The sequence below is a fragment of the Talpa occidentalis genome, unplaced genomic scaffold (genome assembly GCF_014898055.3).
Source record: "Talpa occidentalis isolate TD23 unplaced genomic scaffold, MPIMG_talOcc4v2.1 talOcc4.4, whole genome shotgun sequence".
Classification (NCBI taxonomy): domain Eukaryota; kingdom Metazoa; phylum Chordata; class Mammalia; order Eulipotyphla; family Talpidae; genus Talpa; species Talpa occidentalis.
The window spans coordinates 131,025,743-131,047,315 of NW_023604295.1; the positions used below are offsets into that span (position 1 = coordinate 131,025,743).

The 21,573-nt window shown below is 38.6% G+C and overlaps 1 protein-coding gene across 6 annotated transcripts in view; it reads right to left on the minus strand.

The window, feature by feature from the left end:
- Nucleotides 1-21,350, minus strand: part of PRIMPOL (primase and DNA directed polymerase) — a 33,826-nt gene extending 12,476 nt beyond the window's left edge. The window contains exons 1-10 of one of the 6 annotated variants that reach the window (XM_037526392.2): nt 20,849-21,350; nt 19,019-19,075; nt 15,892-15,968; nt 15,534-15,741; nt 13,566-13,663; nt 12,648-12,777; nt 9,084-9,231; nt 4,785-5,072; nt 2,381-2,543; nt 224-312 (exon numbers count right to left, since the gene is read on the minus strand). In XM_037526392.2, the coding sequence (XP_037382289.1) occupies nt 224-312; nt 2,381-2,543; nt 4,785-5,072; nt 9,084-9,231; nt 12,648-12,777; nt 13,566-13,663; nt 15,534-15,741; nt 15,892-15,893 (1,126 nt within the window). In that variant the 5' untranslated portion in view covers nt 15,894-15,968; nt 19,019-19,075; nt 20,849-21,350. The other 5 variants (XM_037526390.2, XM_037526395.2, XM_037526396.2 and 2 more) reach the window with 5 other exon arrangements.
- Between the last annotated feature and the right edge of the window lie 223 nt (nt 21,351-21,573).

Here is a 21,573-nt window from a genome sequence, read left to right on the forward strand (position 1 = left end):
CGCCCGCTGCTCCCCTCAGCAGTTATTTTGGTTGTCTGCCTGATCTGCTCCCTGCTCTGTCTCTGGTGAATTCTCTCACCCTCCTGCGCATCTGGCCTGTATCCCAGTTCTTGTATAAATAAATCAACGTTTAAAAAATAAAGTATAGCTAGGAATACTTGAGATTTAAGATTTGTAAGGCAAAACAGGTTAGGTTTTATACTTTAAATTTTCTTAAAATTACCTGAAGTGTTGGCACTGTTAAAATATTCCACTCCTTTTTCTTTAATCTGAGGTGTGTCACATGTAAGAATTCGTAAAGTATCTGAGAATCTGCAAAATCATAGAAACAAAATAACATATTAGATATAAAGAGACAAGGCAACAGAAAGCAAACTGAATTTCAAATAGTTCCATCTTCAAGTCCTTTGTTCAGCAGCTATTTGTTCTAGGATATTTATGCCACTTTTGCCTACAAAAGCACAAAACTACCATATGAAAAAATAGGATGGTGATTGACTAAAATACTTTTCCCAATTACAGAATCAATCAGAGGACCCTAACTTAAGTCCTAACTTAAGCTATTGATTGAAGTCTAATTCTATTCCACAAACATACAGAGCCTTTCACATTTTTGTTACAAAATAATTTTTAAACTGAATAAAAAAAAATTTAAAAAATAAACTGTGAATGAGTGACTAGCAAGACAAAAGTAATAGATAAAAAAAAAGCAAAGGTAAAAAGGATTAAAATTAAGAAAATTCATTTATAACCATAAAAATGTATTCTTTATTTCAGGAAGGATTGTTATTGTTATTTCAACAATTTCCTGATTGTTTATTTGAATATCAAAAGACAATTAAGGTGACCTTAGTGAGTAGACCTCTCCATTTCTATGAAATTAATACCAGAACTACAAAAGAAATGAGATTGGGTAATCAGGAGGTTATTACAGCCAACTGGTTTGCTTTTCTCATAAATGATAGAATGTGATCTAATTCTGGTGTCAATGATGGGCAGTATAAATCATAATTTTTATTCTACTTTATTTTTTGAACTTCAGAAACTACTACTGCTAACAACTAACATTTACTAAGATACCATATTCAAGCACTTTCGCCTGAAAAGTTTTAAATCAATCCTCACAACTCCACAATATAGGTGGTATTATTTCCATTCTAAAGAAAAGGAAGCTAAATTTGTGACTTTACTTCTGTGAGATATTACAAAAGAGCTGAAAGAGTTGAGAAATACATGAAGAAAAACAACCCTTCTTTACCTTATGGGTAACTGCTGTCAACTAGACATCCTGACACTACTGTCGCTACAACAATGTATTTCAAGTATTATAAAATTCATCGTTATGGAATTTCTATTAAAAATTCTATCTAGGGTGGGCCTCCAAGATGGCGCAGCGGTTGAGTGCTGGGTTGCGAAGCTGCCCGCAGCCTCTGCAGCATTGGTTCGATCCCCGGCTGCTCCCTGGCCGCTCCCTGGCCACCAGAGGAGGGTCCCACATGGCACGCAGACCTCTCCTGCTGCCCGCTGCTCCCCTCAGCAGTGTACTTCGGTCCTTCTGCCTGCTCTGTTCCCCGCTCTGGCTCTGGTGAATTCGCTCACCCTCCCGTACTTCTGACTGTACCCAGTGCTTGTATAAATAAATTAAATAAATAAATCTTAAAAAAAAAATTCTACCTAGGGAAAACAAAGGGACAAGAATTAAACCAAGTTAACTGAGCAAGGCAACTTAGTGTGATCCTTAACCATGTTTTGGGGTTGACAAAACTTGCCACTCCAAAATGAAAGGCAAAGAAGGCAAATTTCTGTTGAAAGAAGTCTTACACACTTTTAAAAAATAACCAAAACATGGGAATCTCAATGTTTAACAATAGAACTGTCAACAGACTTTTTAATGGAACTGACAGTTTAGTGAAAAATTATGTAAGCACTGAAAGTTTCATTTGCAATAAAGTGCTGACAATTAATTTGATAGACATTCTGATATATTTTGAGTATATAAAACAGGCAATACTTATGATATCAAAAAATATTTTTGAATTTAAGTTATATGTATGTACATCCATTTATGAAAAGAGATATTACTTGCAATTATATTTCCAAGTATAAGTAATTTTTATTTTCTTCTTTATAGAAGTGGTAATTGTTTTAGAAAAACTGGAAAATTTATAAAATACAACTATAAAAGGATATAAAGAAAAAATTAGGTGGTTAAAAAATAACTTACTACATTTTAGCTAATGGAGAAAACAGTTTAGGATTTTAAGAAGTCTCTTCTTAGAGAGGTAGGATGAATTTATGTAATTCAGATTTTCATACAATGCCATTGACTGCTTAATAAATATTCATGAATACACAATGGATTAATTCTGGTAATATGTACCTGACATTGCTGACCAGAGAGGAGAGGAAATACTGATTTTCTTCAGAAACATTCTTATACTGTTTAGGAACAAATTTGTTATCTTCAGCAATCTCCAAAGTCACATGCTTTCCTATTTTTGATGATTTATACAGTCGAAAGTTTCTATTTCTTGTATAAACACCTATATTAAAAATCAATAAAACAATTTGAATGTGCATTTTCAGTGACTAGTGGTTACAATCAGCAAATACAATTTTTGCATAGCATTATTAGAAGCCACTATTTTCTAAAATGTAGCTGTAGGGCCTCCCCGGTGGCGCAGCGGTTGAGTGCTGGGTTGAGAAGCTGTCTGTGGCCTCTGTGGCGCCGGTTCGATCCCCGGCTGCTCCCCGGCCACCGGAGGAGGGTCCCACATGGCGCGCAGACCTCTCCTGCCGCCCGCTGCTCCCCTCAGCAGTGTACTTCGGTCCTTCTGCCTGCTCTGCTCCCCGCTCTGGCTCTGGTGAATTCTCTCACCCTCCCGCGCTTCTGACTGTACTCAGTGCATGTATAAACAAACAAATAAATAAAATACATGCCTCTTTAAAAATAAATAAATTAAAAAATAAATAAAAAAAATAAAATGTAGCTGTAAACAAAATATCAGCAATATGCTAAGTTAAAATAAATTGGAGTTGACCTGAATGAATACAATGCCTAGAAATAGCAAATCAGATTATTTTGGGGCAACCTTTCCATTAAAAACAAAAACGTTGGCCAAATGTATTAGGAAAAAAGCTTGAAATTACCAGAGAGCTTCCGAGGCAGTGAGGATTTGTGGTGCCATATTCTCAGAAAAAGAGGAAAGCACCAAAAAAGTAAAATACCTAGAATAAATCTAACAAAAAAATAGTAAAACCTCTACTTAGAAAATTTTTAAACGTTACTCAAAGTAGAGAACTAAGTAAATGGAGGGATATCCACATTCATTAGAAGCCTCGATACTATAAAAGTGCCACTTCAAGGTTATAGATTCAATGCAACTTAAATCAAAATTCTGGCAGGGTATGTGCATGCATGTATACATGAGTGTGAGAGTGTGAATGCAATTGTGTGTGTGTATGTGTGTAAATATGACAAGTTGACTCTAAAATTTAAGTGGAAGTGCAGTCAATGACAGTCAAGAAATTTAAAATAACAAAGCTGGAGAACATATTTTACCAGACAATAAGACTTCAAAAACAATATATTAGAGCCTCCCTAGTGGCGCAGGGGGTTAAAGTCTCAGCACTATCAAGCTATCACCAGCCACTGCAGTACAAGTTCGATCCCCGGAAAGGGAGCTACCCAGATGGCCCAGCAGACTTTTCCTGTCTCACCCGCTGCTCCCCTGAGCAGTGTATTTCAGTAGATCTACCTGTTCTGCTCCCCACTCTGTCTGGTGAATCCTCTCACATCCCTCCCCCACACCTCTGGCCTACACCCCAGCTCTTGTATGCATAAATTTTTTTTTTAAACCGCTCTTTTGGCTTTTTCAATCACAAGTTACAATCTCAAAATGAGATTTTTTTTTTTTGAAGATTTTATTTATTTATACAAGCACTGGGTACAGTCAGAAGTGCGGGAGGGTGAGAGAATTCACCAGAGCCAGAGAGAAGAGCAGAACAGGCGGAATGACGAAGTACACTGCTGAGGGGAGCAGTGGGCGGCAGGAGAGGACTGCGCATGATGTGGGACCCTCGCCGACAGCAGGGGATTGAAACGGCGCTGCAGAAGCAGCGGGCAGCTTCGCAACCCAGCGCTCAACCACTGTGCCACCGGGGAGGCCCTCAAAATGAGATTTAGTTCACCAAATTAGAGCTGTTGAATGGTGGGTTATGACTGCATGTGTGTCACTAACCAGGCTACGGCTTGTTGCCCAGTTCTCTGCACTGCCTCATCTCAGAGACCAGGGGCCAGCCGGGCAGAAGGGAACACAGTCCTAGCAGGTAAGCTTTGACTTGCCACTACTCCGATCTCCTCAGTGAAGAAAACACCCAGTCATGCTTTGCCACACGAGACCATATTTATATTGTGTCTGTTTTTAAATTTTATTTCATCTAATTTTCAGCAGTACTGGAGAGTGCTGGTCTAGCTGCCCCCTGTCAAGACTTGGATAGGAATCCTCTGGATGTTTCAGAGCAGCAGCCGGTCACAACCACTCAGTTTGACATTCCTACAGGCCTGGTGCTTATGTCCCACAGGACCTTTCTGTTCAGGTACTTTCTCTGAACAGAAACTGAGTTAACTTCTAACACCTGAGCTCACTGATCACATCCTGCTGGCGATGCCACGGCCACTGTGGGCAGTGGTGGCCAAGAGCCGAAGCCCAGAGATGGTGGGCACTGACTGGTTTCTTCTGGAAGCGCACAGGGCAGTTAACAGTGCTGTGAATTTTACTCACCTAAGTCAACAAAAAGTTGCTTTTCTCCTAAGTTATTCTTCACAACTAAAAATGAAAGATCAGAATTGCTTTTTTCAGCTGACGCCAGCCTCTCCAGTTTCTCTGAGTTCAGTGTCCGGCTCTCATCTGTATCTTCATCTGTGGATATTTTGCTAAAGGAAACTCCTTGTCTGATTGATGTTTCAGAATAATGGGAAAATCCATGGGCTGTTGTTCCTTGGATCCTATGGTCATCTTCACTGGCAATTAAGTGAAAAGCAGGCTGCAAAATTTTTCTCACAAAATGACCTAAAAAAGAGATGATTTACCTAATTCTTCTTTTCCACAAATTATAACTTAAGATCTAGGCACAAATCTACACAACAATTTTACTCACCAAGGCTTATTTTTATTTCTGGCTTTAAAATGGACTGCATTCCTCCTTTAAGGAAGCTCAGTGTCCCTTATACAAAAATCCTTGTAGGAAGGAAGGTTATGAGAAGATGGGTCAATGTGGCTAATTAGGTCTGAACCTAATGTTCTGTCACCAAAAAAAGCACCACTTTCATTAATACAAATTAAGTGGAATTTATCTCCACAGTCAATGATTGAAAAATGAAGGGTTTAAAGGAGTAAATGGTGCTCCCAAGAATATGCACAGAAACAGAAAGGATTGCTGCCATACTCTCCTTGAGTCCGGACATCAGCTAATTTCTCAGAAGCTTATTCTCTCTCCTTTACCTGCTATAATGTGCCCTTAAAACCTGGGTACTCCTGCTTTGCCCTGTAAATGGTTTTAAGATGATTCATGGCCTCATCAATAAAGTTCAGAACTAAACCAATCAGGTACATTTCAACTTTTATCCTAGGAACTCTGAGTCTTAGTGGCCCTATCCTTACCAAGAAAAGTTGTAATATAATCTAGAACACCTTGAAACCCTCATATATACTGTATGTTTTGGTTAAGTTGCTTGTATAAAATTATGTGTAAATATGTCCGAGGGAAAAAAAAAAACTTAGTTTTAATTTGTAAAACTATACAGCCTGGGTTTTATGTAACTTTGTGTACCAGACAGCTTGAGCCCTAAAATTATAAGATACAAAAGTTCTAAATTCAAAATACTTTTTCCAAATTAGAATCACTTTGCTATGCACAGAAACAAACCCATTATCTTATAAAACACTAACCATCAAAATGAAAGCAAAAACATGTGGTTCATGCAATTACATAAATAACATGATTACCTGTGGAAGGTGGGAGATAAGGCAAATAGAATAAAAAAAAAATTATGACATACAATAAAGCATTTTAAATATGCATTGATTCAGTCAACATTCTTTGAGATTGACACCAGTCAAAATGAGGACATAGTTGCCAAGCCATTTACAAAGGTGCTAGAGAGGCCAGGTAGGCCTCTGACCTTTGGCAAGGAGCTAACATGGACAGAATATATGACAGCATAACCTGCAGAAATACTAATTCAAGCCCCCAGCAAACCACTCTGCTTTCTACTTCTCTCCTTGTCACACCTACCTGGCCATTAATACAGGGACTATTTTATTGGCTGGGAAAAACTCAAAAGAACTAATCAATCATAGGAATTTCAGATACTACGTATGGCAGGCTGGCAGAAGAATATATTTAGGGAAACCAAATGTATATATTTTGCTAACATACAGTGTTCACATAAACTTACTCTAGTTCCCCTTTCTGAAAGGCTGACAATAAGAAACAGATGCCATCAAGTGATAAATTGATGGAAAGGAATTGAAGGGAAATTTGGATTATTTAATTTTTCCCACATATTTGGTTCTGCAGCTCACTATTTTAGAGGAAAGAGATCTCAGATGTCATCCTACTTATCTGATTGTCAGTCACACTAACCACACGAGAATCCCTGCTCTCCAAACCAGCTACAAACTCATCTTCCATAATTTTGCTTATGCTGTTCTGATAGTAAAGTCCTTCTTATCTTTGTCTATTCAATGGCATTTGAATTAAAGCAGAGCTTGAAAGTTATCTCCTTTTAGAAGACGTCTGCAGCAGAGACTGCTTATTATCTGACAAATTTCTATTCTCCCTTTCTTCCCTAGCAACGAATCTCAATTTTTAGCCTTGTTGCTAGGAGTCAGAGTAGACTACAAGGAGTAAATAAGAACCAAAGAAATATCTTGTGTAGGACTCTGCCTCCACAACCTGACAGTAGAGCTACTTAGTCATTCACTTAACAAATATTTATTAAATGCCTGCTTGCATTTATTATTGCTGGTGCTGTTACTATTACAGTATTATTACTGATAAAGGTAGTATTACATGTTAAGTTCTGGAAATACAACAGTGAACAAGAAACAATACCTGCCCTTAAAAAACCAACAACACAACATTAAGTATAATAGAGAAGTCAAAAAACAAAACAAAACAACACACAGGAAATTACAGTTACTTCAGGAAGTGGTGAATGTTTGGACATAATAAGCACTGGGCACTTTGCAAAAACTCTAACCTATTTCTTAGGGTTTGGGAAATTTCTCGGTTTCTGAGATGACAATATCTATGCTGAGTCTGAGCAGATCAGGTGAATTAAACATATCTGTTGAGATCTGGTCAGACTGCAAATCCAAAAGTGCAAAGGCCCAAACACTGAGAAAGTATGACTGTGGTGGGAGCTAAAGACAAGACAGAGTAAGAAGGGCTGAGTGGAGAAAGATGTGGCTAGAGCACAGCAGACCTCCTTTTGTAAGCTAAGCCACTGGGTCTTTTCCTGAAGATAATAAATCATCTTTGAGGAATTATACAAGTGGATCACATTATTATACATCCTTGAGGTTCTTCAAGTGGATCACTTTAGCTGACTAAATGGTAGAGACAAAGAGATGTTAAAGAGGACACCAGAGTTTCTACTTGGTAATTGGGTAATACTACTCACTAATATACAATCACAGGAGAAAAAACAAGTTCAGTCCAGAACAGACTAAGTTGAAGAGTCTGTGTGGGGCTGGCAGTGGCAGTACGAGTTCAGCATCTATAATATGGGCCGAAGATAAAGATTTGCAAGTCATCAATACATAAATGATAAAGTCATGATAGACAAAGACAGATTCTATAATTAACAATATCTAAGAAATACAAATAATACAAGGAAATATAAAGAAACAAGGATGAAATGTCCAACTAAACCAACAGAAGGGCCTCCCTGGTGGTGCAGGCAGTTGAGCACCACACCATGAAGCTGTCCTCAGCCTCTGCAGTGCGGGTTCGATCCAGGCTGGCCGGGGAGAAACCCACATGGCACAGCAGACCTCTCCTGTCTCACCCACTGCTCTCCTCAGCAGTGTATTTTGTCAGTCTGCCTGTTCTGTTCCCTGCTCTGTCTCTGGTGAATCCTCTCACCCTCCCATACATCTGGCCTGTACCCCAGTCCTTGTATAAATAAATCAATCTTTTAAAAAAAATAAACCAACAGAAAATGGACTGCTATGATGTGCTACGTGTGTACGTAACTGTAGATCAGACCTAGAGCTACCAATTTCTAGCAATTAGGTTCTTGACTTTTATAGCAGTACTTTAGTGGTTGTGTTCATGCCTTTTACCCTTAGTTGCCCTTGAAACTATCAGATGCTTGTAGCTCTAAAATGGATTACCTAAACTTCAGTCAGTTTCCTGTTTGGACCTAGGAATACTAGTCCCACCCATGCTTTGATAAACATTTAGGATTTGGAGTTCTATTTAGATCTTGGTTTTCAGTTTCTATTCTAGGCCTCCTTGTTTCCCCTCAAACTGACTTTATCCTATACCTGGTCCTATATTCTAAAAGTCCAGTCCTGGAACAAATAATCTGGTTACACTTTCAGGCTTATACACCTAGACTTCTCAATCCCCAGGTTCTGCTTCAAACAATAAACATGGGCTTCCTGGTTGTGACCTGGAATCCAAGCCCCAGTCCTCATATACTACAAGCTAAGGTTCAAGCAAGGCTGAGTAAAGGTCAGAAAGGAGATTACAGATAGCACTTAAACTAGGCCTCTCGTGCCACGAGCAAGAAAACTTAGGAAATGACTTCTGGTGGAGCAGAAACCAGCACCAGTATGTGCACAGTCATCCCAGTAACTAGAGCAGGAGGCGCCAATGCTAAGGATATCAGAATAGGTTTCTAGAACAGAAGACAGGTCTAGAGGTAAGGGCAAATACTAAAAACAAAAATGACATTTTTGAGGGTAAGTTAACAAAACTTATAAAACTTGATACAGGATTTTTAAAAAAGGAAAATAAGTTTTTAATATTAACTCCCATGATTTTTTAGAAAATAGTATACTACTTACCTACATGAGCATTATCTTTAAATGCCACATCATGGAGCTGAAATATTAAATGGCGGCTAAATTTTTCATCAGTGCTAGAATCCAAGTTGAAAACATCTTCTGCTGAACAATTAACCTTGTATAACTCTTGAAGTGCTTTACAAACATGCTAAAAACACAAAATCCAAAAAAATTAATGTAATTTATTTAAAAATTTTTCCAACAGCAAAATTCTAGTGTCTTACAAGTCTAATTCATTTTTCATTTTTTTCTGCTAGAATATTACACAATTCTTATCAAATTATGCATTAAAATACATAAATTAGTATACATGTTTGTTACAAAAATTCCCAGGATCTTAAGATGAAAGATCTATTAGAAGTTGAACAATTTACCTTACACATTAATCTCTAAAATCACAATAAAAATATTTCTTTTTAAGCATCTCTTTAAATATTATCTGAGTTCTAAAGTCACTAAATCGATTTTTCATTGTTTGTTATTAGAAAATTCCTCACAGATACAGTGCCCAAACCTACTTCCAAAAATATAGCCCAGGAGGAAGGGCACAATGGACGATTGGGTGATTTGGTCGGGGGTGTGGTGTGGTAACAATTGTACCTGCAGGGTATGACCTTATACCTCTAAATCACATATAGCATCATAAACCATTGTAGCCTCAATAAAAATAGAAAAATAGCTTCTAGAGCTAGATGACACTGCTATTAACAGTAGTAATGCATTAGGGGAAGGTGGCAAACAGGCACAAGATTGGAGTCACAAAGATCTAGGTGTGAGTTCTGGCTTTGACGCTTGCCTGCTCTATGTCTGGTCAAAGCTTACAGCAATCCATGATTGCAAAACTTGGAATAACCACAGGAACTAACGTTTAGGATTATTTTAAGGAGTAAATAAAATTAAACTGTTATTAGCACAGGGCTGGAACATAGTAACTTTCAAAGCTGTGTGTGTGGGTGGGGGGAAGTACAAGGAAGCAAAATAAATAAATGCACTGTATACTGCCAAGCACTTCAAGTTATACAGTAAGTTATATTTACTACTGCCATTTTGACACGTTCTTTGATCTTACTCTTCTTCAGTAAATTCTCACTTTCTCAGAAAGCTTCCTTAATTTCCCTATGCACAAATTCCCCCATACTATCTCCCTTTGTGTTTTTTATACATAGCTACAATTTTATGCTAATTTGTGATTATTTTGACATAGGTTTCCTGTGTAATTATACAGGCTATCCCTCATTATTTGATTATCTCCATCTTCTGTAGAAATAGAATCCTGATGTTAAGATATCAGGACATTTCTAAGTCTCCCTTGTAGTAGGTGTGGCCAGGTGACCAAGTTCTGGCCAACAATATGCGAGCAGAAGCAAAGTATGCCATTTCTAAGTTATAGTCTTAAAGACCAGGGCATGCCCACCGTTTCCCCATTTTCTACAGACTAGAATGCAAACAGGGCTAGCCACCCTGAATTTTGTAAATACAAGGGCAATATCTCAGGAACAAGCAAAGCTACAAGCCTAGTTCCTAGAACAGTGGAGCAGCATACAGCTATTACATGAGACAAAATTTCTATCTTGTCACTTTATTTTAGGTCTTTATTATGGCAGCAAATCTATCCTAATTTAGCCTATAAATCCTATGAAAGCAGAAACCACGTCCTTTTTGGTATAACCACTGTATTCATAGTGGCTAGGCAGTGACACTTTCCCAGAGGCTGAAAATCTTTTGACAAATAGTTTAGCTCTGCACTCTGGAGCTATACATAATCAACTTAATGACTTTAAAGGTAATGTAAGTAATCATGATCTAAATTCTCTTTTCCAAGCTAAACTTTAAGTAAAATTTTGTTAAATATTTATAACTATTATAAAATCCATAGGTTTAAAATAAACGATTGTTTGATCAATGTTACCTGTCACCAGTTTTTAAAATGCTTTAACACCATAATTTATTCTAATTTGCAGAAGTAACTTACTGGAATGTCAGTTAAGTCATTGAATCAAAGTATATTATATAATGAGTTATCAATCACCTGATAAGAGCTAACTTATATGCTTCCTCAGAGAATCAAAAGGAAGAATACTTATTGTATTATACGGTTACATACAAAGCAACCAATAAAAAAAAGCTAATTTCAATATAATCAATATAATCATTTATAAAGGTTATAGTAAGTAAAATGATCTGAATAACTTTTCTACCAGCATGATAATAATGCCAAGCTACAAAATTTTCCAATTTCTGCTGACATAGAAGATTTAGATGTTCGAAACAACTTGAATAAGATGGTACAAAAAAATTAGGAGGGAAAAAATTTAAACACTTACATGGTCTTTGTTGTGCCAGTGTTTATTAATACTGTTACAAGGGGAATTTGAACTCGTATTGAATAGTTTGAATAGTTTTAGTTTCTAACAATGTGGTATTTCTTTGGTAATGGTATCATATTAAAAGTGCTAGTGAAAACCTGAGTTTTAATTCCTTGGCCACACAGAGTCCACACAATAAATCCTACCTTTAATTATAGTAGTACATCAAACACACAAACACATAAAATGTAATTTACCAACTACATGAAATAAAATAATTTATTTTTGAGGATCCGATGGCTATTTTATGAAAAACACAACTTTTATTTCTGTTATTGTTGGGGAGATTAATTAAATGTATATAACCCCTGCTTCAAAGTCCAGAGCAAGTTAATATTCCATGACTTTTAAAAAACAGGATTTGCATGTATTTTTCAAATAAATTTAAAATAGAAGAGGACCAAAATAATCTCATTTTTTATCAAAAATATTTTAATTTGGATACTTTAATTATAAAATGAATCTCCTACAATTAATATCTAAGAGAAAAGTTAACAGAAAGTGTTAATACCTACTATGAGGCCCAATAATATTTAATGTCATTTTAATACAACTTAATACAATACAATCTTAAAAGCTTTTATAAACAAACCTAATAGAGCTTACCAACACAAACCCATACTATTTCTTTTGCTAGTAATTTCCTAGTTGAAGGTGCTAAATCATAAATATATATCTATGTTCTTTTCAATTTGTTAAGTGATAAATTCTATTTTTAAAGTAGGCTTCACCAATAAACTCTAAGACCTTGAGTAAGGATCACTCTCTCTAGATCTTTGTTTCCTCACTTATGATACAAAACAAAGTTCCAAAATTCCTGACAATTTACAAATTCCGAAACTATTTTTATCAGTTTTCTTGAAGTCCAACTCAGTACCTGACAGTAAAAATTAGTTTGCCTAGCCTTTACCAGAGTCAGCTGTCTATAATGTAACATATAATTTAAAAAACACAAAAAATGCCCAAAATGCTGCTTCTTTTTTACTAGATATAGTAATATTATTAAACCTAGGACATAAACAGAATCTTCCTCATTTTTGCAGTTTACTCATAGAAGTGAGAGTAAGAAATGAAAGCCAAAAGGAAAAGTAGCAAGAAAAACAGATCCTACTTATTATATAGCCTGGATTCAATTAATGGGTAAATGAGTGAATGAAGAGATACACAGACAAGGAGAAAAACATGTGTCTGCATTTACCTCAATGAGTAATGCAACCATTTTTTTCCCATCAGCTCCAGGATTAACAAGTTTGTTAAATTCCAAATCAAAATAAAGCTTGCATACAGCATTTTCAGGAATGACTTCATAGCAGTGTAAGAGATTTTTTCTGAATTGAATAATTTAAGATTGTTAGGTTTATATCTTATACCTTTTAAATCACAAAAATTGGTCTTAATTCTCAAAATCACTGTTATCTGTAATTTAATGATAAATGACAATGATTAACTGAACAATTACTCATCAAAAGTTTATGGCTTATAATATTTACTCATCAAAAGTTTATGGCTTATAATTACTATCAAACAAGATATATCAATCATATTTTGTAATATTTAAGATACTGTCAACATCATACTATTATTTATTCACAGATGATCTTGGTATTATGTAACACACTTTTAATATTTTAAAAATTGATTTAAAAATATTCTGAATTACCTCACTTCAATGAACTTTCAGTGCTCATGTTTGCAATTACACTCCTGCTGACATTTTTAACGTGGATTAGTAAGAATAGTTGCTGACTTGATAAGTAAATGATAACTTGTGCTAAGTGAAGTTCAGATGGCATCTGAACACAACAAAGATTTGCAGTAATTCGAACAAGGAAAAGGGATGGGGGAATTGTGTCATTACGTGCCACAAATAGTATACGAATTTCCCTTCTGTCCTCCCTCCCTCCCTTCACTCAGAGCTGCTTTTCTCCCAACACCTGGTGATATAATTCAATGTTTCTAAGGTACCTCCAGAATTCAATTCTTAAAGAAACGGAGCAACTGGTAATTAGTTGTTTGTTTGAGAACTATGAAAACAATTCAGTGTGAATTAATGTCACAAACATTGCTAGATGAAGGCAGAGTAACTTTAACGCGTTTTCCTTTACAAACTACTTACCGTAATTTATAGTGAAACCAAAGTTCAGTATATGTTGTTACAAGGTAAACACGTTGTCCATCGCTCCCTTTGTATTCCAGAGCAAATACATGAACATCCTTCATAACATCAAAAAGAACATTAAAAAAAATCAGTCAATGCATGTCTAAATTCAACTATACCTATAAAATGTTCATGAAGAGGCCTCCCCGGTGGCGCAGCGGTTGAGCGCTGGGTTGCAAAGCTGCCCGCGGCCTCTGCAGCGCCAGTTCGATCCCCGGCTGCTCCCCGGCCACCAGAGGAGGGTCCCACATGGTGCGCAGACCTCTCCTGCCGCCCGCTGCTCCCCTCAGCGGTGTACTTCGGTCCTTCTGCCTGCTCTGCTCCCCGCTCTGGCTCTGGTGAATTCTCTCACCCTCCCGCGCTTCTGACTGTACCCAATACATGTATAAACAAAAACAAACAAACAAATAAATAAATAAAATATGCCTCTATAAAAAAAAAAATGTTCATGAAGAATTTTACCATCAAATTTTCAAAACTTGTCCTATTATGTCTAAATCATATACAATGTTGTAAACTAATGTTACCCCAATTTAAAAAATCTTTTTTAAATTTCAAAGCTGAAATTTGAACATTTGTATTAAAAACAAGAAAACTCACCAGATCAATGCCAAACAAAACCTAGTTATTTGTATTTCCTAATCACTCAAGTAAGACATGATAAGGCAGAAACGATCAGGATATCCAGATGAGAAATAAAAAAGATAAATCATATTTTAATCACTCTACTCTTGACTTCCTCTTAGTTTTTGTTTATAAAATTAAACTTATTTTTTAAAACTATGTAAATGCTAAGGTACTTAAGGTAAGTGTTTATGTTGAGCCTATAAAGGAATAAAACGCCCATATTTTTGAGTAAGAATCAGAGAAGGACTAAGTTGTTTTATCCTATTAAAAATATTCTTGAGATAAATTTCATGGACCTGTGATTCTCAGTCCAGCAAAATCGTATTTTTTTATATAAAATCAAATGAATCTGTATTTAAATTTATGATACCCGAATTAGGCTTACACAAAATGAGCATGAAAGGTTTTCCTATATTTCCTAAGCCTGTCTGATGAGATCTGAGTTTTTCTTTATTGGGGAAAAAGGACCACCCTCCCACAAAAACTTAGCACTTAGTTTGAAGTGGTATCAGTGACCAGATACAATGTATCTATGTTAGATTCCTTATATGTATCTTACCTTTCCATTATATTTCTTTGTATCCTCCATAGTGTCCAACAAACCAGTGATGCCATATATATCGGTTTATTTGGGGGCACCATGCCCTTTGGAAGGCTGGCATGTAGCAAGCACCTCTTCCCACTTGCCTAATGTGTTACAAATGATTATAAATATCCCCTACTACTCCAGAGCACAAAAGGACAGAGTAGAAAAATAAGTACATGTGTGCTCCAGCACTACAATTTTACTTAATTCTAAGTTATGATATTGGAGACATTTTCATTTCCTAGTCTTTAAATTCACTTCTTTCCTCCATTTCTTCCTAAAAACCTCATATTCCACTCATTCATAGGATTAGTTTTAAACTTAGTCATTTTTATTTTCCGTCCATAAAAATAGTCACTCTGGGGACTCCCCTGGTGGTACAGTGGTTGAGCCCTGGGCTGTAAGGCTGCTCGCAGCCTCTGTAGCGCCGGTTAGTTCCCCGACGGCAGGCGAGGGTCCCAAAAAAAAAATAAAAAGTCACTCTGTGCTAAGCATAGCTTCATTTAAATTTCATTATATTTTCAACTGACTTTATTCTTTTTTCTTATTAGTATAAATTAAATGGTCAATGATTCATAGTGATGTTTTTCTAAATACTGTGATATTAAGACTACAATTAAATTCTCCTGGTAGAGTATGTGGTCTGAAATGAAGATAAACAGATTTTTTTTGAATCTTAAGTTACAGTAGCGCTTAAAAAAAGAACAAACTACCTCCTTACAGCTTTTAACAAAATTAAAAGCTTGAGCTTGTCGATGAAATAGTTTCCAAATGGAAGGTGGTTCTTCTGACTTGGACAATCTTGGTCTGTATGCTGAGAACAAAGGTTTCTTCTCATAACGGGCTGCTCGTTCTTCAATCTGTTTCAGTGTTACTTCCCATTTTCTCTTCATTTGTTCAGAAGTATGGGGGGAGCAAATCCTAGTCCAAGTAAGATTTCTATCAATTACTACTAAAACAAACAAAAAGGGCATTAATTCCCCCTCCCCGCCCCCATGAATCTTCTCACTTCACCCCCATCTCTGGCCTATACCCCAGTTCTTCTACGCAAAAATAAAAATCTTTACTTACATTATACTTTGTCTGATGAAACTTCAAAATTCATTTCCCAATGCTGACTCCTGTCTGCTTTATGTTTTAATGTGAAGCTTTATGTTTTAATGTGAAATGAAAGCAGTGATGATTATCAGAAATCTTTAGATACTGCCTCCTCCTTCCAATATACTGTAATTTGGGACAAGTTCCCTGAATCTTAATGAACTTCAAAATGGGAGTATCTCAGATATTTCACATAGTTATTTTGAGGATGTGTTAAAACATATGAAAATGTTTTATAAATTACAAAGTCTCATTTAAATATGACTTTTTGGTATCACTATGGTGTTTAACATAACCATTTCATTGCATTAAGCACTATCTACTTTGCCTAGCTGGCATTATTACCTTGGCTTTATTCCTGTGCAACTACTTCTTAGTGCCAACTTCATCTTGAGGCACCAAAAAGCAGCTCTTAGCTCTCTCTTCCAGATTGTCTATTGTTCCTCTCTTCTAACACATCTGCTAGTTGGAGGGATAACACAGTGTATGAGTGGGAATTCTAATAAAAGCTTGCTGGGGCTTTGGATGTCTATAGTAACCATAAGTATGATTTTTAAAAAGGGAAAGACAAATCTTAACCTTGTCTATTAATAACTGCGTTTTTGTTGTCAGTGTGAAATGATCACATTTTAACCAGTTTATTGAGGTGGTTTTACGTCCACATTAGCAATGCCAAGAAGTTGACCTGTCAATACTTTTCCATTTGGAATTACGGTTTACTTACAAATGAAAGAAGACATTTCTATAAGAAAAGAGAAAGTTTCCACTATAGATTTTAAAGAATGGTCCCACATTCTTTGCTGTTCTTCCCATAGAGATGCCACCTAAATTGACTCCCACAATGACACTGGACTTGGCCATATGACTTGCTCATGTCAACATCACATCTACAGATGTGAAGCAGCAAGTGTTTAAGAATTGCTATGTCCTCATATATAGCTATTCTGGAGTCCTGCCATGAGATTGTCTTGTAACACCAGCTTCAAAGAAGATAAAAGATCATCTGGAGAAGAAATCAAAGTACCCCAACCATGAGCCAGCATCAACGCTCAGATAGATGAGTTAAGACGTTTTAGATCATCTAGTCATCATCCAAATTCAAAGTATGAGTAAGCCCAAGTAAGTTCAAGTGAAGAAACAGTCATTCACTCCACCAAAATGTAAGAGAAAATAAATTTGGGCTTTTTTTGGTTGCTATTAAGTTTTGGGGTTGGATGTTGATACCTAGTGACACTGACAAAATTTTTTCATTTGTAAAGTTACTGATATGACCAAAGGGGTGCTTGGTCATACATGAAAGTGTGTTATACATGAAAGTCATGAAGTCACAGGGGACCTCCCCGGTGGTACAGGGGTTAAGTCTCAGCGCTATCAAGCTATCCACAGCCCCCCTGCTCCCCGCACTTCGGGCCTGCACCCCAGTTCTTATATGCATAATAAAAATAAGAGGTGTGGGGGGTGAGAGGATTCAGCAGAGACAGAGTGGGGAACAGAACAGACAGATCCACTGAAATGCACTGCTGAGGGGAGCAGCAGGCAAGACAGGAGAGGTCTGCTGCGCCATGTGGGTCACCTCCCTGGCTGGGGCTCAAACTCGTGCTGCAGTAGCTGCGGATAGCTTGATAGCGCTGAGATTTAACCACTCTGCCACTAGGGAGGCCCTAAAAATAAATCTTTTTCAAAAAAAATTTAAAAAATTAAAAATACAGTTATGCAGTCACAATGAAAACCCAGTTTAATACTTACTGGGAGGAGTAAACCATGAGTCAACAGAGAAAAAAGTTCAGAATATATTATGCCCTCCTTTGCTTGGCACAGCTTGAAAATTTTACCAGCTGTGTTGAGGGATGGAAGACAACTGGGGCCTGGACTATTTGAGCAGCAGGGCTGGATGACAAAGGCAGAGGAAATGGAGACGAGGAAGGCATCCACAGTCTGGCTTTAGACGATCATATTCCTTATCCCCACCCTCTGGGAGAATGTTACCATATTAGAAATGCTTTTAATTCCTGGTATAGAAAGAGTGCTGCTTTCTTTCCTAAAATTGCAAAACGTTTATTCACACAGGAACCACACTGTTGTTAACATTTCCCAAATTCCAAAGAAAAGTAATTATTATATTTTTAAATAGTAGGCATGAAAGCGTTATTTTTTAACAATGCACTGGAATGTTTAAACCATGTTTGATACTGATTTTACAACTAAGGATGACCAGGCTACAAAAGCAGCTGGCTTAGTGCTTTTAGTTTAATGGTAGTGTGAGAAGGGACCGGATGGAGGTGAACAGATTACTCAGAAGGTCAACCTAGGTAGTTCTGACTATGTTTCTATCTGGATTTGCCCAGCCATGCCACATGATGGCCCCGTTTCCAGAGGCATGATGCTTCAAGAACACTGCCTTCACTGCCATGCCATGATTCTCCCTAGCCTAGTCCTAGTTTCCTTATTTGGCTGGTTCCCAATTCCAACTTCTCCCTCTGCTTTAAGACTGAAGTAGTTTGTATTTTAGCATACATGTGCTAGTTCTAGTCAGTACTGTTCTACTATTTGGCAATATTTCCTTAATATGATTCTTTTTATGGCTTCTTTTTGGAGTACATTTACACTATTTCTCCCACTGCTAAGGTATTCATAATAAAGTATATGATTAAAATTCATTTGCAATATTATACTTTATTTCCCAGATGTGTAACACCTTAAGAAATTAAATATACTAATTTTTCCCCATTTTGATCATTTTGCCTGTAAATGCCTGAATAGAAGTAGTTCATATTTAAATCTCTCAAAAATCTCTTTTAAGGGCTAAGAAAACGGTGACATATTGTTCTTTTCCAGTTCACCCTTTCTACAATCCTCACAGAAGCTTCCATCCAAACAGCATAATCCGGCCAGACCAATTACCTTTACAATCATTTTCATAGGGCCACTCATTACCCACTCAGAGCATCGCTCAATTCGCACTATAGTTTACCACAAGCCCAAACTCTCTCCAGAATCCACCTCAAATCTCTTACCCTTATTGTTCAGTCTCTCACCAATGAATGCTAACGACTGACCCCTGCCCCTCCAAGCCAAATGCTCTCCTGCTTATTTTTCTCACCTGGAAGGACTTCCCCAAATTCTTCCCCTTCAAAGCCCAGATCAAGTTCTGCCACTTCTGTGAAAAGGAAATTACTAGAGTCAGAAGACATTTCCGTCAGCTGGTTTGCTGTAATTAAAGTTTCTCTAGAAAATCAATTAGTAAAGCAGAAAACTGTCAATGCTTTAGCATTTCCTAGGCCAGTTAGCTGGGGGGTGGGGTGTTGGGTATCACCCTGGGGTAAGGATGATAATGCCAATGCCTTCCTTGCGAATACCTGCAGCGCTGAACCACACCGGTGAGATTAAGAGTGGGTCCTCTTCAGGTTTTTTTTAACAAGAAAAGGACAGCCACCATTGGGCGTCTTTCAATTTGGGAGGGATGAAGAAAAGGCCCGAATTGTATTCCTGGGATCCAAGTTTAACTCCAGTGATGACTCTTTTAGCAAAAAACAAACTATTTAACCTTTTTAAGCTCAGGTTGGGGTTGGAATTCCTACATACAGGGTTATTGAAAGAATTAAAAAAAAAAGTATTGGGAAGATCTAAGAGCACAGGATAAGTACTCAACAAATGCTAGTGTGCGTACATGCGTGTGCGTGTGTGTGTGTATTTTAAAATTAACATACAGGGCCTCCCTGGTGGCACAAGGGGTTAAAACACTATGAAGCAATCCACAGCCTCTGCAGCATGAGTTCGATCCCCAGCTGACCAAGGAGCAACCCACATGGCGCAACAGACCTCTCCTGTCTCGCCCCCAACTCCCCTCATCAGTATATTGCTCCCCTCATCAGTGTATTTCGTCAGTCTGCCAGTTCTGTTCCATGCTCTGGCTCTAGTGAATTCTCCCACCCCCCACATCTCTGGCCTGTACCCCAGCTCTTGTACACATAAATAAATCTTTAAAAAAAATAAATTAACATGCAGAAGCCCTTTTTAATTAAGGTCTGCAGGCTAACAGAGTGTACTGGAATCAGCAAACTACATGCCTTGCATTCCTGAGAAGTGATCTTGCTTCCCTGCCCCATCAGGAAAGTGGGGGCATTGGCTTTAGTTCTAAGGAAGGGTTCCTGTGCCTGGGCATGAGGTTTTATTTGCCAAATTGCCTTTTTGTTGTTGTTTCCAAATAAACTCATGTCGCTGGAGGAATAGCTGAGAGCTTTTTGTTTGCGGTCAACTATAACTATGCATGTTAATTACTAAATATTATACTTTATTTCCCAGATGTGTAACACCTTAAGAAATTAAATATACTAATTTTCCCCCATTTCAGTCATTTTGCCTGTAAATGCCTGAATAGAAGTAGTTCATATTTAAATTTCTCAAAAATCTCTTTTAAGGGCTAAGAAAATGGTGACACATTGTTCTTTTCCAGTTCACCCTTTCTACAATCCTCACAGGATTGAGGATTGGTTTATACCTCAACAGGCAAAACTGTTGCCCGCGAGCTAATTCTTAACAATAAGTCTCTGACTTATTCTCAGAATGTCAGGACCCGGTTGAAAATGTTTTAAGGGCATGACAGGGGTACTCAGGGACCCCCCCCCCAAACGTGCTCCTTCTAAAGGCAATCTGGCCATCCCTATGCCCAAGGGAAATGAAGCATACTCAGTGTATTAGATCTTTAACAAAATTAGTGTGCAGAGAGAAGTTTCTAATACGAGTTTCCCAATGAAACACCTAAAATAACCAATCCCCTCCCCCACCCTCCCCCAATCCAGCCAAACTGAGTTGGCCTGAAAGCTTGCCACAAGTCTAAGGCACCTTCTGGCAGGGAGCCTTAGGAAAGGGGTGCTACACCAAGACAATGCTGTCCCTGCCAGCCTCCTCACCTATCTTCAAGTGTCCTTACTTGTCTCCACCTCGGCAGTAGGAGGGTGCCAGCCTAGAGCAGGAGAAAGCTCGCCCGTTAGTCCACTTGCCTTGCACTTTACAGAGCTTCACCTGGCGGCTCGGCTCAGCCTCCCCGTCCCCGGGCGCTGGTTCAAGGCAGATGCTTCTGGGCGGGGAACAGGGCAGCTCCCCTGGCGACCAGCCGCTGAACTGTGCGCGCCAGGGTCGGGGCTCGCCTCTGCCAACGACTCAGCAAGAGCGTCTGAAAGGCGCGCCACCCCCAAACAAAAGCCGCTGGACAGCAGCACCCCCGGCTCTACCTCGGGGAAGGGCTGGCAGGACGTGAGGCCTGCGGCCCACTCGGCGCCGCGGCCTGCTCCTCGCTCCTCGCCCTCCCGGAGCTCGGACTAGCCCTCAGGCCACCCCTGACTCCTCTTCCCGCCCCTGGGGCGCGCCGTGGCCTGCGGCCTGCCGGCGGGTACACCCCACAATCCCCCGCCCCGGGCGGAAGCCCGCGCGTTTTCAGCTCCGGGCGGCGGGGACGGGGCGGCCAGACGCCGGCTTCAAATCGAGCGCGGGGGCGGGGCCGGAGCGTGACGCGGCGCGACGGCGCGGAGCGCGCGGGGCCTATAAGGAAGCCGCCTGGGGCCCTCGGCGCTCGGGGGGCGGGGCCAGGGCTGGAGCCGCGCTTCTGACGGCGCGGGGCGGGGCTGGAGGGACGCAGCGGCAGATGGAAGCGGGGCG